Source organism: Homarus americanus, unplaced genomic scaffold (assembly GCF_018991925.1).
Source record: "Homarus americanus isolate GMGI-L3 unplaced genomic scaffold, GMGI_Hamer_2.0 scaffold59495, whole genome shotgun sequence".
NCBI classification, from domain to species: Eukaryota; Metazoa; Arthropoda; class Malacostraca; order Decapoda; family Nephropidae; genus Homarus; species Homarus americanus.
In genome coordinates, this window is record NW_024732415.1 from 1,211,209 (window position 1) to 1,228,708 (window position 17,500).

General features: G+C 45.5%; 1 protein-coding gene across 4 annotated transcripts in view; it reads right to left on the bottom strand.

Moving 5' to 3' along the window:
• Positions 1–17,500, bottom strand: part of LOC121868549 (synaptotagmin-15-like) — a 46,407-nt gene that overhangs the window by 16,724 nt on the left and 12,183 nt on the right. For all 4 annotated transcript variants that reach the window (XM_042369279.1, XM_042369276.1, XM_042369277.1 and 1 more), the window contains exon 2: positions 13,822–14,035. In XM_042369279.1, coding sequence (XP_042225213.1) covers positions 13,822–13,945 — 124 coding nt within the window. In that variant the 5' untranslated portion in view covers positions 13,946–14,035. The remainder of the gene's footprint in view (positions 1–13,821; positions 14,036–17,500) is intronic.

Here is a 17,500-nt window from a genome sequence, read left to right on the forward strand (position 1 = left end):
TAGAAGCCATGTATTGCTCACACAGATAGATAGAGATAGGCTGTGACAGACAGACAGACAGATAAAGAGAGACACACACACACACATACACATACACATAAACGTCAAAAACGATACCAAAGATACACAGACAGACAGACAGAGACAGACAGACAGACAGACAGATCCCACCCTGACAGGAAGGACATGACCCACACCACGAGTTTTTGCCCTGTCCAGCCATAAAAGGTCAACTGAGAGCTCATTCCAGCCCCTGGCCGATCTGCAGGGGAGGCCAGATGGCAAGTGCAGAAGGAAGGCGCAAGCAACTTTGTGAACTCACGGTTGATAAACTCAATCTTCCACACACACACACATACACACACACACACACACACACACACACACACACACACAACACACACACACACACACACACACATGCCAGCCCACTCTGCCACTGGCCCCACTGAACCCAAAGACTCGACCCCGCCCAGCCCACCTCTCCATGTCTAGAAGACAATCAATTTACTTACATTTAGGCCACTACGCCCGTCCCACGATTACTAGGCCCAACCATCCAGGTCAACATTACTACCTGGGGGGCGAGGCAAGGCAAGGGCGAGGCAGGGAGGCAGGGGCTGAGGCAAGTAAGAGGCAAGGGGTGAGGCAGTGGTGAGCAAGGCAAGGGGCGGAGGCACAAGAGGAAGGGGCAAGGCAAGGGGGGCGAGGCAGGAGGCAAAAGGCAAGGGAGGCAAAGGAGGCAAAGGCAGGAGGACAGGAGAGAGCTTAAAGGCGATTACTAACCAACTACTCCTGTCTCTACACACCAACGCCTAATAAAACTTCAATGACACCTTCTGCCTCTAATGCCACGAGTAAACGCCCCCTCGAGGTCAATTCACATTCGAAATCCACCAATAATTACTGAAGTTAACTTCCCTGAAGACTAACAACAACAACACAACAACACAAGCTTGAATATGCTGTTTGGACGCCCTGGTTAACATAATAACCTCCCACCCCACCAAAATAAGTAACTTTATTCTATTTCACTTTGCGCCATTTTGGAATTCTCGGTAACGGGCTCAAAGGGTCACATAACACTACCCCCGGGAAACGAGGCATCAGGGGAGGAGAGGTAGGGAAGGGGAGGGGAGGGGAGGGGAGGGGAAGGAGGGGAAGGGGAGGGAGGGGAAGGAGGCACGCAAGGATCCCATCTCGAGGTACAGGTGGTGGCGAATGTGCAAGGGACCATCAGCACTACACACGCAACTGCTACGCCCTGAGCTTGTCAATGAAAAACATTTGCATGACCAATAAAGGGTCACGTTTACTTCTTTGCCCACAGCGTCAACCAGGCGCCACTCAAGGCGTGACGTGCATGCGTGCAAGTGCGTGCGTAAGGCAAGTCAGTAAGTGACACGCCCCACAGCAGGGGCCGTTAGGAGGAGAAGTTACTTCAAGAGGTCAACGACTCTCTGAAGAGCCTCTTCTGAAGACTCTGCCACACACGTCAGCCGCTTAACATCTCCCCCTGCCTGTTTCATCTTACCATACCCCAAAGGGTGTGAGAAATGCACCACCACACCCCCAACACCCACATCCACACCCCAACACCCACATCCACACCCCAACACCCACATCCACAACAACACCCAACAATCAACACTCTAACACCCACCCAAATAATACAAAATTCAGTAATATACCAATGTACACAGTTATTCCCCATCCTCCCTGACCTAACTGATAAAATTAGTAATATTCACGCACGAGGACCCCTCTTCATATCACCACACACACACACACACACACACACACACACACTAACACACACACACACACAAACCCACTTCACTATTTAATTAAAAATACAAATATTTTACTGACACTCTATCAACAAGACATAAATTTAACCACAAGCTCCTTGTAAATATCTTTTACCTGAAGCCAAATGCCCTCGTCGAATCGCGGTTACAAAGTCTTCTCCCTATCTTGGTTTGAGGTAACGCCTTATATCTGGCACTGGAATTCCACCAGATGAAAAACCAATTCTATGGCGACAAAATAATATAATAACACCACAATAATAATAAGCCTCATGATAATTAATAACCCCCTAATAATAACCTGATAATTATAATGATTTTATCGTGATAAAAATACAAGAATGACACCACCAACAGGCGTACTCGGTTACAAGCTGTGGTCAGAGCCAGGCCAGGGTTAGGAGCTAGGTCAGCATCAGAGCTGAAGACGACCATCAAAGAATCAAGAACCCCATTAATGACCTCTTCCCCTGCCGAGAGACCTGAGTATAAATATCTTGCAATTACTAATGATAACAGACAGTAAGCTACATCCATGCAAACGAGACCCACACACACACACACACACACACACACACACACACACACACACAAACAAACACACACATCAGATCCCAAAACTAATACAATCTAAAGAAAAAACGATGAATATCCAACTTTCAGGACAGACTCCAAGTATTTGTGGCTCTCACTTTATGTCAACAAAGGAAAGGATCTAGCACCTCGGCCCTCTCGCGAGGCGGAAGGAAGGAGGAGGAGACTGGGGAGAGAGAGAGAATGAGGGAGGGAAGGAAAAAAATGAGGGAAGCAGGGAGAGAAAACTAGGGAGGAGAGAGAATAAAAGGAAGGGAGTAAAGATGAAGTCACAAGGTAAACCCATATGAATAAAGATAACAAATAAACAAATAATTACTAAATACAACAACAACAACAACAAATAACAAATAACTATTACTAATAACAACAACTACTACTAACAACAACAACAACCATTACTAACAACAACAACCATTACCAACAACAACAACAACTACTACTAACAACAAATAACCATTACCAACAACAACAACAACCAATAACAAACAACAACTATTACTAACAAAAAACAACAACAAATAAACAAACAAATAACCATTAACAACAACAACAACTATTACTAATATCAACAACAACAACAATAACCAATAATAACAAAAACAACAACAACAATAACAACAAATAACAACCAATAATCAATAACACAATAAAAAATAACAATTCATTACTACTAAATATTTCCCACCAATTTAACGACCCCTAACGATAATCAAAACCTAAAGAGGGTAGGGAGAGGGAGGAGCCAGAGGAGAGGCCGAGAGGAGGGAGGGAGACAAAGGCAGGGGGAGGAGGGGATAAGGGCAGAAAAGGCAAAATAATTGTTTTAAGAGGAACACAATAAAGCAAGACAGATAACGAACCACCCAGGCTATTGCTAGACGACACTTACCTACCCTCCCTCAAACTGAATCCCTCCACCCTCCAACACTCTAACCAATCCTCATTCCTCCTCTCCAACCTACTGACAACGATTGACATATATCTACATGCACTTCCACCAATAGAAGCTCCATCCGCCACCAAGTAACACCGCTAATCCAAAAAAATCCACTTCATAACCTGATTCCAGAGGCAGAACTCCCAGCAATAGTGACATCTGGCTTCTCTCCCTGCGTGCGCGCGCGCTCATTCCAGGGCACTGTTACTGAGTTCCCCATACCACGTCAACAACCCTCCCTCTCCCTCCTCCCACCTCACTCCCCATCACCTCTCCTCCCTCACCCTCCCCTCCTCCTCACCCTCCTCCTCCCTCCCCCACCCTCCCTCCCCCACTCTCCTTTCTTCCTCATTCCAGCCCCTCCTCCTTCTTACTGCTGCCTCGTCTATATGGAAGAGGAAAGAAAAAAAAAAAAAAAAAAAAAAAAAAAAGAACTCAAACAACGGTTCCTGCGTTCCTGAGGGCACTTCTCTTCACACTCCTCTCAAGAAGCTGGAACTTTCAAATACAACCCCCAAGGGAAAAATGGACACCGAGACCCTGCGAGAGCTGATAGACTTTTAACAATTCTCTCCCCCCTCTCTAACTTTCGTTACCAAGAGCGCACAGCCAGAAACCATTAAAAAAAGAGAAGAAGACAGAAAATTGATTGATTTTTGAGAATAACTAGCATCACTATAGCTTAATAGAGGAACTACGAGACCAAAGGTGTTAACTGACACCTGGAGGCCACACGGCCACCTGAGAGAGAGAGAGAGAGAGAGAGAGAGAGAGAAGAGATCTCAACACTACACCCCAAAACAACCATCTCCATATACCACCCAGATGATTGTGGTTGCCAACATTATCATCAATGAGCCAGGAGCTATCATCCTCATCATCCACTCCACTGTGGTAGGGGGATGGTGGTAGGGGGAGGGGGTGGGGTAAGGGTGGCTAAGGTTGGTAGGAGGTAAAATGGTGGTGGGGTAGGTAACAGGGTAGCGGTAAATGTATATTCATCCAACCACTACTACTACACTTACTACTACTACTACTACCACTACTACTACCACTACTACTACTACTACTACTACTACCACCACTACTACTACTAACACCACCACCACCCACCACACTACTACACGTCATATATTCAACCACAATTGCACCTGTTTAGCTTACTTTACACCTGTCAAACACATTCCACACACATATACACACACCTGTAACATACGCCTGCACACCTGTAACACACACCTGCACAGTATTTTAGGAAATAATATTAGTTTTAGTAACTGTAGCATAATTACAAGTACCACCTGAGATTTAATACTTATACTTGAGTGGAGGAACAAGTGGTGCATAAAGTGACGTCACTCGGGTAGCTACGACAATTCTTCCTTCACTCTTGCTACCGTAAGCTGATTGGTTGCCGCCGATGGCTTTTTGATCCCGTGATTGGTTAACTTCACTTCTGGTACGGTAAATGCTGACTGGTGATTGGTCGATGAAAGTGATTATGTAATTATTAACTATCAAGGACCCACAGAACCTATTAGAACCCACTAGGACCCACCACGACCACCAGAACCCACCAAGACCCACCAGGACCTATTAAAACTCACCAGAACCCACAGAGCCCACCAGGACCACCAGAACCCCAGAGCCCACCAGGACCCACCAGAACCCCACCAAACCACCAGGGCCCACCAGAACCTATTAGAACCCACTAAGGACCCACCAGGACCCACCAAAACCCACCAGGACCTATTAGAACCCACCAGGACCCACAGCCCAAGAAAAACCCACTAAATCCCATCAGACCCCATGAGCACCCACCTGACGTAGGGGTCGCAGGAGTTGATGGAACCTATGAGACGGCTGGGGAGATTTTGGCCTTGATGAGGTGACGAGGCTTCTCGGCGTCGCTGTGGTACTCTAGCTGTAGCCACGCGCCTATATGGTCATCGGGTGGTCAATCTCCCTCAGTTCGTCTGTCTTGTAGAAGCTCAGGGTTGATGGTGCCAAGGTTACATGTGGCTCCTGAAGGATGAGATGGAGAGGTTAGTGGGTGTTCTGTGAGGGAGGGAGAGGGAGAGAGAGAGAGGGAGAGAGAGTGTGTGTGTTAGGAGTTCACACAAAGAAGATTGATGACATAAGTGTGTGTGTGTGTGTGTGTGTATGTGTGTGTGTGTGTGTGTGTGTGTGTATGTGTGTGTGTGTGTGTATGTGTGTGTGGGTGTGTGTATGTGTGTGTGTGTATGTGTGTGTGTGTATATGTGTGTGTGTGTGTGTGGACGCAGCAGGTGACACCACAATCCGTCAGGGCAGCTTCTCGGTTGTGTGAACCGTACTTCTGCCATACAGGTTACTCAGCCGTGTTTCTCCATATCACAGAGAGGAGAAGGAGATGGAACAGCTTATTGTGCCTCTCAGTATTACAGACAGACAGACAGGTAAACAGGTGAACAGACAGACAGACAGCGCTACACTTCTCAACCAGCACTGCCAAGTTATGTTAGGCAAGGGGCAGTTTAGCCATAGTTAGGTTAAACACACACATAAGTTACTTTCAATTACAACAGATTACATTCAATACAATCAAAATACCGAAATTTAATTATAATAAATTAATTTAAACTTCTAATAAAAAGAACACAATAAAATCACTCTAGAATAATAATACATGCATTAATTAATTCAACTGTGAATATTATTTTCGTCCGTTTGTGAATGCTGGTTTGTTTACGTCAAAAGTTAATCCCACAAGCACTCCGGTATGAAAACAGTGATATGATGTACTGATAATTGTCACTGACCTCAATATTGTTGTTTTTTGTTGGAGAACGTAAAAATATTATTATTATTATTAGTAGTAGTAGTAGTATTAGTAGTATTAGTATTAATATTAGTAGTAGTAGTAGTAGTAGTAGTAGTAGTAGTAGTAGTAGTAGTATTGTTGCTGTTGTTATTGTTATTATTGATCTTCCTCATATTATTATTATTATTATTATTATCATTATTATTATGTGTCGACCTCACTCCAGCGACCACCTCACTCAGCGACCACCTCCTCCAGCGACCACCTCACTCCAGCGACCACCTCACTCCAGCGACCACTTATAACCTGCACCTACATTCTCGATAACCATTTCTTGTATAACATATCAATTTAAGTCCTGAGAATGGCGTCTTCAAGTTCATTAGATAAATAGACTGTCTGATGATATAAAACCAGAAAATATTTAGTAATTTTGTTCCGAATATGTCCGGGATATTTTAGGTAACTCAGTTTATATGGGAGAGTGACGGTGGGTGAGTGGTGAGTGACAGTAGTGAGTGAGTGAATAACAGTAAGCAAACGGCGAAAACCCATATAATCTCAGTAATACAACAAGAAACGAGACCCAGCAACACTTACTAAACGAACAAAACAAACAACAAACAAAACAGCACAAAAAAACAAAAAAAACAAAAAAAAATAATAACACAGAAAAAAAAAAAAAAAATAATATAATTAAAACTCCTTAAAACGGAACTACAGTAGACATTTTGGATACATATAGCGTCTGTAAAGATACTTGGTCTGTAGGAATATTACAACAGAGACGACAGACCTAACCTAACCTAACCTAGTCCTGTTGCTTAATGAGATACAGCACAGGTAGGGGTAAAATAAAACATTTTTTTTCAGTAGGTAGGTCATGATGTGTGTGTGAGGGTGAGCAGTAGGTTGGGGGAGGGGTGAGGAGGGAGGGAGGGAGGGAGGGAGGGAGGAGGGAGGGAGGAGGGGGAGGAGGAAGGAGGGAGGAGGGAGGGAGGAGGGAGGAGGGAGGGAGGAGAGGAGCTAGATAGGTTAAGAAAGCTAGGAGGTGAGATGAAGCCTAGGGAGGACAAGAGAAAGACAGACAGACAGACAGACTACATATATACCTCAATACCCCACCAAGAGGCTTATATCCAAAATAGTTAAGTGTCTCCGGAAAGAATATCTCTATGAATATATAATTAGGTTTAGTCACCGCAGAAATTGAGGTTAAATCGTCAACAATTAACTAAAGATCAGGAAAAGAGAGGAAAGGAAGTGAAGGAAGAGGAGGAGGGGAGAAGGAAGAAGAAAGGGAGAAGAGAATGAGAGACCAAGGAATCAGTACACATAGCTAAAACAGATAATCTCCTGGAAATTGTCCTCTGTGTGTGTGTGTGTGTGTGTGCCAAAGGTGTATCTACAGACGACCAAACTAACACCTACACACAGCCACAACAACACCTTACAACACAATAACACATGAGGTGGGAGGGGGGGTTGTTTACCTGTAAGACACCTGGGTAACACCTTGACCATCACACAAGAGGAAGGCAGGGTTCATAGGTTAAACTTTATAACACTTTTTACCTGGTCTACCTGTTTACCTCACCTGGTCTACCTGTTCACCTCACCCTGGTCTACCTGTTTACCTCACCTGGTCTACCTGTTTACCTCACCTGGTCTACCTGTTTACCCTCACCTGGTCTACCTGTTTACCTCACCTGGTCTACATGTTCACCTCACCTGGTCTACATGTTTACCTCACCTGGTCTACCTGTTTACCTCACCTGGTCTACCTGTTTCCTCACCTGGTCTACCCTGTTTACCTCACCTGGTCTACCTGTTTACCTCACCTGGTCTACCTGTTCACCTCACCTGGTCTACCTGTTTACCTCCTGGTCTGCCTGTTCACCTCACCTGGTCTACCTGTTCACCTCCACCTGGTCTACATGTTTACCTCCACCTGGTCTCACCTGTTTACCTCACCTGGTCTACCTGTTTACCTCACCTGGTCTACCTGTTTACCTCACCTGGTCTACCTGTTTACCTCACCTGGTCTACCTGTTCACCTCCCACCTGGTCTACCTGTTTCACCTCACCTGGTCTACCTGTTTACCTCACCTGGTCTACATGTTTACCTCACCTGGTCTACCTGTTCACCTCACCTGGTCTACATGTTTACCTCCTGGTCTACCTGTTCACCTCACCTGGTCTACCTGTTTACCTCACCTGGTCTACCTGTTTACTCCACCTGGTCTACCTGTTTACCTCACCTGGTCTACCTGTTTACCTCACCTGGTCTACCTGTTTACCTCACCTGGTCTACCTGTTTACCTCACCTGGTCTACCTGTTTCCCTCACCTGGTCTACCTGTTTTACCTCACCTGGTCTACCTGTTCACCTCCACCTGGTCTACCTGTTTACCTCACCTGGTCTGTCTCCCCACCTGTCCACTACTAGGGGTTAGAGATACATGAGGAACAAGGAGGAATGAGGGGTGAGGGGGATATGAGGAAGGGGGGTGAGATGTTCTTCTTTACAGGAACATGTGAACAATGAACACTAAAGTGAACAGAATTCTAGTATATACTCATGAAGCCTTAAGGGTTCGTTACGCCAACAACGAGTGAGGTATACAGCCCTCCCCCCTCAAACTCCCCCTCCCCACACAAACACACATACAGTACATCTCTCCACAGTGTTATAAGCCCGTAAAGTATCACAACACCGCAACAAACATTCAGCCACAAACTTCCGAAAGTTTTAGTCATCAAACACAAACCGACTTACTCACTTGTCAACAAAACAGCATTCAAGATTGACAGAATTAAATAATCCCAGCTTCTGAAATAAATAAATAAATAAATCTTACTTAAATTTAAAATACAAATTCAGCATCAAAGAATTTCCATCACGGCGTCGTTATTTGATCTCGCCAAAAAATACAAAAATAAATATAACAATTAAATGACTTGTTTGTGACGAATATCCGCATCTTGGAGCCCCCCCCACCACCCACCCCCTACCCCACCCCCAACCCCCACCCCACACTCAAGGACGACAAAACAACATAGAACAAAAGATAATCACCTCAAGCCAAGTCACAAAGAGCGAGATTGTGTTGACTGAACGTATGAAAACACCTTTATGGTAAAAAAATAAAAATTGTCGCGTTTTAAAAATAATCGTATTTCTGAGCTAATTGGTAGTAAAACAAATTATTCCTACGATTTCAATATTTCTCTCTCATAATAACTCATAATTACCTTCTCTAGATGTTGTTAATTGCTCACTATGAGATATTTAATGAGGTATTGTTTGTTTATATGAAGATTCTTGGCCGCTAAATGTAAGCAAGTGACATCGAGTTGCTAAAGTGAGCGATTATCTCCGGAATAGGACGATTGGGCGCGGTCGTTTGGTCGCCAGCTGATTTCGCCAGGTTCACCGTGTCTCTGGGGTCCTAGGTGAGGCCAAATTCCCCTGGTTGTGACAGGTAAGGTACACAGCCTCCTCCCCTCCCCACCTCCCACCCTCACCACCCCACACCCCACCACCCCACACCCTCACCACCCCACCTCTCACCCACCCCACACCCCTCACCAGTACATCAACACAAAAACAAAAGACCTAAAACTCTGTATAAAACGACCAAAAACTCCTGATTACTAAATACGTCTGAGATCTGGCAGTGACGCATCCGTACAACAAATCCGGTTAAAATCATGAATATTTATCCGAGTTATCGCGTGGACAATTCTCAGAAAACGGACGCACGGACGGGGGACGGACCGGGGGAGAACGGACGAGGACAATTAGACTCAGAGGAAACACAATATGCTGAATTAAAATACATCTCGGCAATCAGCCATGAATCTAGGTTTGAGAGAGTGTGTGACCTCCTCTTGACCTCCCTTTGTTATTGGGTCATCCTCGAGAGAATACCACGCTATATTGGGGTTGGTTGAATATTTTATCATCACACACACACACACACAGGGCGTCATGTGATCACAGCACACAGTATTTTCTAACAACGATTCTCTCTCTCTCCTCTCTCTCTCTCTCTCTCTCTCTCTCTCTCTCTTCCAACATTACACACACACATGCATGCAATAAAAGCAACGAGTGTCGTATAGCAATTTTATTAACAAGGAAGAAATGACTAGAGTGTCGTCGTCGTGTCGCGTCGTGGCGTGTCGTGTCGTGTCGTGTCGTGTCGTGGCGTGGCGTGTGTGTCGTGGCGTGTCGTGTCGTGGCGTGGCGTGTCGTGTCGTGGCGTGGCGTGTCGTGTCGTGTCGTGTCGTGTCGTGTTTGTTGTTAGGTAGTTTATGTTAGAATCATATTAGATTAAGGTGGATAATCTTCAGGTGACCCTTTAATACAAAATACCTCTAATTAAGTCACCTGAGATAATTAAGGCGGAATGTTTGTTTATGTTCGTAGTTCTCCCCATGGACGTGTGGCGGCGCTGTCGTTATCGCTGATTGGCTGAGTGAGGAATGACGTCGTTGCACAAACAGATTAAATACACTGGTAGGTTGACACAGGGGTATTCTAGATCGTGTGTGTGTGTGTGTGTGTGTGTGTGTGTGTGTGTGTGTGTGTGTGTGTGTGGCTATGTTCTGCACCACCAGTCAAGGGTGGGGGCAACGTCAGACATTACTACACATCATTTAGCGTCCGTTTAGCGTCCGTTAATGCCAATATCAGAGCCAGGCAGCGTCACATGATTTAATATCCGTATCAGAGCCAGGCAGCGTCCGTTAATGTCCGTATTAGGCCAGGCGCGTCCGTCGTTAATGTCCGTATTAGGCCAGGCAGCGTTAATGTCCGTATTAGGCCGGGCAGCGTCCGTCGTTAATGTCGTATCAAAGCCAGACAGCGTCCGTTAATGTCCGTATAAGAGCCAGACAGCGTCCAGAATGTCCGTATTAGAGCCAGGCAGCGTCCGTTAATGTCCGTATTAGAGCCAGACAGCGTCTGTTAATGGCCGTATTAGAGCCAGGCAGCGTCCGTTAATGTCCGTATTAGAGCCAGGCAGCGTCCGTTAATGTCTGTATTAGGAGCCAGACATCCGTTAATGTCCGTATCAGAGCCAGACAGCGTCCGTTAATGTCCGTATTAGAGCCAGGCAGCGTCCGTTAATGTCCGTATCAGAGCCAGACAGCGTCTGTTAATGTCCGTATCAGAGCCAGGCAGCGTCCGTTAATGTCCGTATTAGAGCCAGGCAGCGTCCGTTAATGTCCGTATCAGAGCCAGACAGCGTCCGTTAATGTCCGTATTAGAGCCAGGCAGCGTCCGTTAATGTCCGTATCAGAGCGCGCAGCGTCCGTTAATGTCCGTATCAGAGCCAGGCAGCGTCCGTTAATGTCCGTATCAGAGCCAGACAGCGTCCATGTCCGTATTAGAGCCAGACAGCGTCTGTTAATGTCCGTATCAGAGCCAGACAGCGTCCGTTAATGTCCGTATGAGCCAGACAGCGTCCGTTAATGTCCGTATTAGAGCTAGACAGCGTCCGTTAATGTCCGTATCAGAGCCAGGCAGCGTCCGTTAATGTCCGTATCAGAGCCAGACAGCGTCCGTTAATGTCCGTATTAGAGCCAGACAGCGTCTGTTAATGTCCATCAGAGCCAGCAGCGTCCGTTAATGTCCGTATTAGAGCCAGACAGCGTCCGTAATGTCCGTATTAGAGCTAGACAGCGTCCGTTAATGTCCGTATCAGAGCCAGGCAGCGTCCGTTAATGTCCGTATCAGAGCCAGACAGCGTCCGTTAATGTCCGTATTAGAGCCAGACAGCGTCTGTTAATGTCCGTATAGAGCCAACAGCGTCCGTTAATGTCCGTATTAGAGCCAGACAGCGTCCGTTAATGTCCGTATTAGAGCTGAGACGTCCGTTAATGTCGTAAAGCCAGGCAGCGTCCGTTAATGTCCGTATCAGAGCCAGACAGCGTCCGTTAATGTCCGTATTAGAGCCAGACAGCGTCTGTTAAACTGTATCAGAGCCAGACAGCGTCCGTTAATGTCCGTATTAGAGCCAGACAGCGTCCGTTAATGTCCGTATTAGAGCTAGACAGCGTCCGTATCAGCATCGATTTGTGTTATTGAAGAGACGTTCTACCTCTAACAAAAAGGTCGATAATCACGTGAGAGAAATTCCTGATTGGTGAGAGGAGATTCCCGTCTCATTCCCAGATGAGGAATCCTGCCTGTCTGTGCTAAGAGACGGGAATGTTACTGCTTACTCCTAAAGTCTGTCTGTTTGATGTGTGTGTGTGTGTGTGTGTGTTGTCTTGTGTGTCTGTGTGTGACAACAAAGGAGGATTTTATTGGTATTTGCTAATTAACACACACACACACACACACACACACACACACACAACAAGTATACTTATTATTATTATTATTATATTATGCCAACAATACTGCCAACACAACACCTGCCAACACAACACCTACCAACACAACACCTGCCAACACAACAGTTGCCAACAGTACTGCCAACACAACATCTGCCAACACAGTACTGCTAACACAACACCTGCCAACAGTACTGCCAACACTACACCTGCCAACACAACACCTGCCACAACACCTGCCAACACAACACCTGCCAACAGTACTGCTAACACTACACTGCCACAACACTGCCAACAGTACTGCCAACACTACACCTGTCTGCCGGCACCAATACCCAATCAATAACACAGGTAAAAAATCAAACATTAGGCGTTTATGTACCTGAAAACACCTTTGTAATTAGTAGACAGGGATGGGGAGGAGGGGGGCAGGTGACCTCTAGGGGGTGTGGAGGGAAGGTCAAAAGGCAATAACTAGAGGTCATAATTGGTGTGGTTAGGGTAACTATAATAAGCCTTTGAGTACGATATTTTAACCCTTTGAGTACAGTACTGAAACAAACAAATAAAGCAAATTTTCCCCCTTTCTGATTAATTAAAGAAGAAAGAAAAGAAAGAAAGGCCTTTGATTTCATTTCTTTCGTTTGTGAAGTCAGTCCAGCAGGAAGGTTTGGCCAGGTAACACAGTCATTACATTCCTCAGGTGGGAAAAATATACCTGGTCACTGATCTATCTGTCTGTCTGTCTGTCTGTCTGCCTGTCTGTCTGTCTCTCCTGGCATGTTTATGGAATGGCGAGAAATGTGTGTGTGTGTGTGTGTGTGTGTGTGTGTGTGTGTTTTACAGCCTTAAGAGTCTCTATAAAAGGGACTAACTCTAGACGACAGGAGAGAGAGAGAGAGAGAGAGAGAGAGAGAGAGAGAGAGAGAGAGAGACAGAGAGGAAGCAATTACACCTCCCCCTCTTCTCCCTCCCCTCCCCCTTCATAATATCTTATGATCAACTCCCTGACAGGATATCCAACCTCTCCTATGAAGATGGTAGGATGTGGCCTTGATCCTGACAGGGGTCCTTTGCTCAGGTAGACGCCCGCCCCTCAAAGTGGATCTAAGGGGTGAGGGGGAGGGAGGGGTGAGGGGAGGGAGGGGGGGTGAGGTGAGGGAGGTGAGGAGGGGAGAGGTTTCATTAGGTCTGTCTGGCTTATCTCTATTAAACGTCATGTTAAAGGGGTAGATCTATCATGGTAGGGTAGATCTACTATGGTAGAGAGGATCCATCATGGTAATTAAAGGGTAAAAAAAAACATCATCATGGTAGCAAACTCACCTGACATGGTAGGAATATCAGTGAAGGATCCCCGACAAGGTCCTGGCGAGGTGGTGGTCCTGGAGTCCCCACCATACTCACTGCCTGCGGTACTCCCGACGGGGGTAGTGTCTCCCGACCCCATCCTTCGGGGAAGGGCGAACACTCCCCCAGGCCACGACGGGGGGAGAGAGGAGAGACTGTCGGGGGTACAGTGAATGCCACCTCTCGGGATCTGTTGAGAGAGGGAGAGGAGATAATTAACAGGTGAGAAGAGGTGTGGATTACAGGTGTGTTTTGATTAGAGAGAGAGAGAGATTCACGTAGGTAGATACATAAACACACACACACACACACACACACACTTATATCATAATCAAATCAAACCGAGGAAAACAAATTCTGTGTGTGTGTGTGTATTCAATATGTGTGTGTGTGTGTGTGTGTGTGTGTGTGTGTGTGTAGTGAGGAGAACCGCGGTGTTTTTCTTCCTCACAGTGAATGACTTAGTAGTCTGTTTATCTGTGTCTCTGTCTGTCTGTCTGTCTGTCTGTCTGTCTCTGTTGTCTGTCTCTGTTTGTTGTTGTTGTGTCTGTCTGTCTGTCTGTTTGTCCTGTTTGTCTGTCTCTGTCTGTCTCTGCCCTGTCTGTCTGTCTGTCTTTTAATATGTATATATATGTAAAAAAACAGCCGGAACAAGTGACATACACAACAAACCAGACAGACAGACAGACAAGAGGGGAACAGACAGACAGACAAACAGACAAGACACACAGATGAACAGACAGACAGACAACACACAAACACAAACAAACAAACAAAACACCACAGCACAAAAACAAGTAAAACAACAAAATAAAAACACCCAAGAAACCAAGAACTAAAACAAACAGAATTAAAACAAATAAATAAAACACAAGAGGATAAATCGATTTAAAGTCCGTGTGTGTTTGTTTGTTTTTTATGTAATACTTGTCAACACAGGTTAGGCCGTGTGGGTTTACGTTCATGTCTGTCTGTCTGTCTGTCTGTCTGTCTGTCTGCGCTGTCTGTCTGTCTGGGTGTCTGTCTGTCGGGTCTGTCTGTCTGGGTGTCTGTCTGTCTGTCTGTCTGTCTGTTCTGTCTGTCTGGGTGTCTGTCTGTCTGGGTGTCTGTCTGTCTGTCTGTCTGGTGTCTGTCTGTCTGGGTGTCTGTCTGTCTGGGTGTCTGTCTGTCTGTCTGGGTGTCTGTCTGTCTGTCTGTCTATGTCAAATGTACGTACATACATACATACATACATACATACATACATACATACATACATACAATATCAGAGGAGGAAGATTTGACCTCTGGCACTACAAGGTCAAGGTCAAAAAGGCCCGGATGACCTCAGTGAAGTATTGATCTCTCTCTCTCTCTCTCACACGTTCATTAAAACAATTCACTAATTATAATAACACAAACATGAACGGTACCCCAGGGAATACAGTCATACAGTCATACAGTCATACAGTCATACAGTCATACAGTCATACAGTCATACAGTCATCTGGGAAAGGAGAAGAGAGAGAGGTGCGTATGAACGTATGAATCTAGGTGAGCAATACATACACACAGGTGACACACACACACACACACACACACACACACACACACACACACACACACACACACACACACACACACGTTGTCAGTACACCTTTAAATCACATCACCCTTTCCTCCCCTTCCTTGTCTCACCTTATCCCCTTCCCTCCCCTTCCCCCCTTTGAGTGTATCCGTTTGTATGTCTGTTTCTTTCTTGATCTACCACCACTACCACCACACAACCACTATCACCACCACCACTACCACCACCACCACTATCACCACCACCCACTACCACCACCACAACCACTATCACCACCACCACTACCACCACAATCCACTACCTACCCCTACCACCACAACCACTATCACCACTACCATTACCAACTACCACCATCACTACTACCACCACACTAGGGGATACCTATTAGCCAAATTACCTTATAGACTAGTTCACCTGTAGAGGGATATAGTGTTTTGCTTGCTTACCTGAGGTGTAATGGAGGAGGGAGGGAGGGGAAGGAGGGAGGAGGGAGGGGAGGAGGTAGGAAGAAGGAGGAGAGGGAGGAGGGAGGATGGCAGTGGATTATAATATGCACAATAACCCACACGATGCTAGTATAATGATCATACACATACATACATACACATACATACATACATACATACATACATACATACATACATACATACATACATACATACATACATACATGGCTTCATCGTATAGAATAACCCTTTCCATCTTCCTCCCCTTATTCTTCCTCCTCATCCTCTTCTCATTCTTCTTCTCTCCTCTCCTCCTCCTCTTCCTATTCTTCCTCTCTCTCCTCTTCCTCCTCTCCCTCTTCCCTATACATGTCTTGGTTTTCAGAGTAATAATGAGAAAAATGTGCAGTGTCCTCCCTCACCCCTCCCCTTCCTGTCCTCTCCCTCTCTCCAACCTCCCACTCCTCCCTCTCCTCTCCCTCTCTCCTACCTTTCACTCCTCCTCTCTCACCATGTCTTCGTTTACACATTAATAGAGGAGGGAGCAATTTCAGGACGTCTCTCTCTCTCTCTCTCTCTCTCTCTCTCTCTCTCTCTCCAATAAACAAACTGACAGAAACGTCTACACTGGAAAAGTTGAGCAAACAAATCTACCTTTACCATATCTGTCAGTCTGTCTATACGTATATATTTCTGTCTATATTCATGTCTGTCTGTCTATGTATCTCTGTGTTTCTGTCTGTCTGTCTTTCTGTGTCTGTCTGCTCCACACACAGACACTGACCCACGCCCTTAGCTGTAGATCAAACAACGACCACTACCATCTGTCTGTCTGTCTGTCTGTGACGTTTGCCTTTGGGTCAACAGTGGCTAAGGTGATGGAACGGATGGCAGATGGCAGGTGGCAGATGGGTGGCAGATGGCAGTGGCAGATGGCAGTGGCAGATCAAAGGGGTACCTGTCCCAATAAGCATCAACCTAGCTATTATTTCTGGGGCCCATTAGGACAGGGGCCTAATAAGACTTGGGCCCCATGTAGTAGTAGTAGTAGTAGTGATGATGATGGTGGTGATAGTGATAGTGGTGGTGATAGTAGTGGTGGTGGTGGTGGTAGTGGTGGAACAGACTCACCTGCCTGGAGTGTAAAATGACATAGGTGATTCTTATTATATTATCCCTCCTTCCCTTCCTCCCTCCCTTATCTTGCTTCCCCCCCCCCCCCCCTCTCTCTCTCTCTCTCTCTCTCTCTCTCTCCAACAATGGCTGCCTGGTTCACTGGATGCTCAGATCTATATAAGTTTTCTACGTTATTATTATTAAAATTAGTATTTTATTACTATTATTATTATTTTAACTACTTAGGATTAAATTATTGTGTCTCATCCTTGTCTCTCTGTCTCTCTGTCTGTCTGTCTGTCTGTCTGTCTGTCTGTTTAATCCATGGATCTATATCTCAATTTTCGTAATAACACACTTTAGCTTTAATCAGGATAGGTTAGGTTAACTTAGGTCAGGTTAGATTAGATTCAGTTAGATTAAAATAATTAAACAGTGTAAACAAATTCACCCATACATTTTTTATAATATTTCGAAAATTAATTCTCAAGTTTCCTTAAAAAAATAAAAAAATATAAACTTTTTC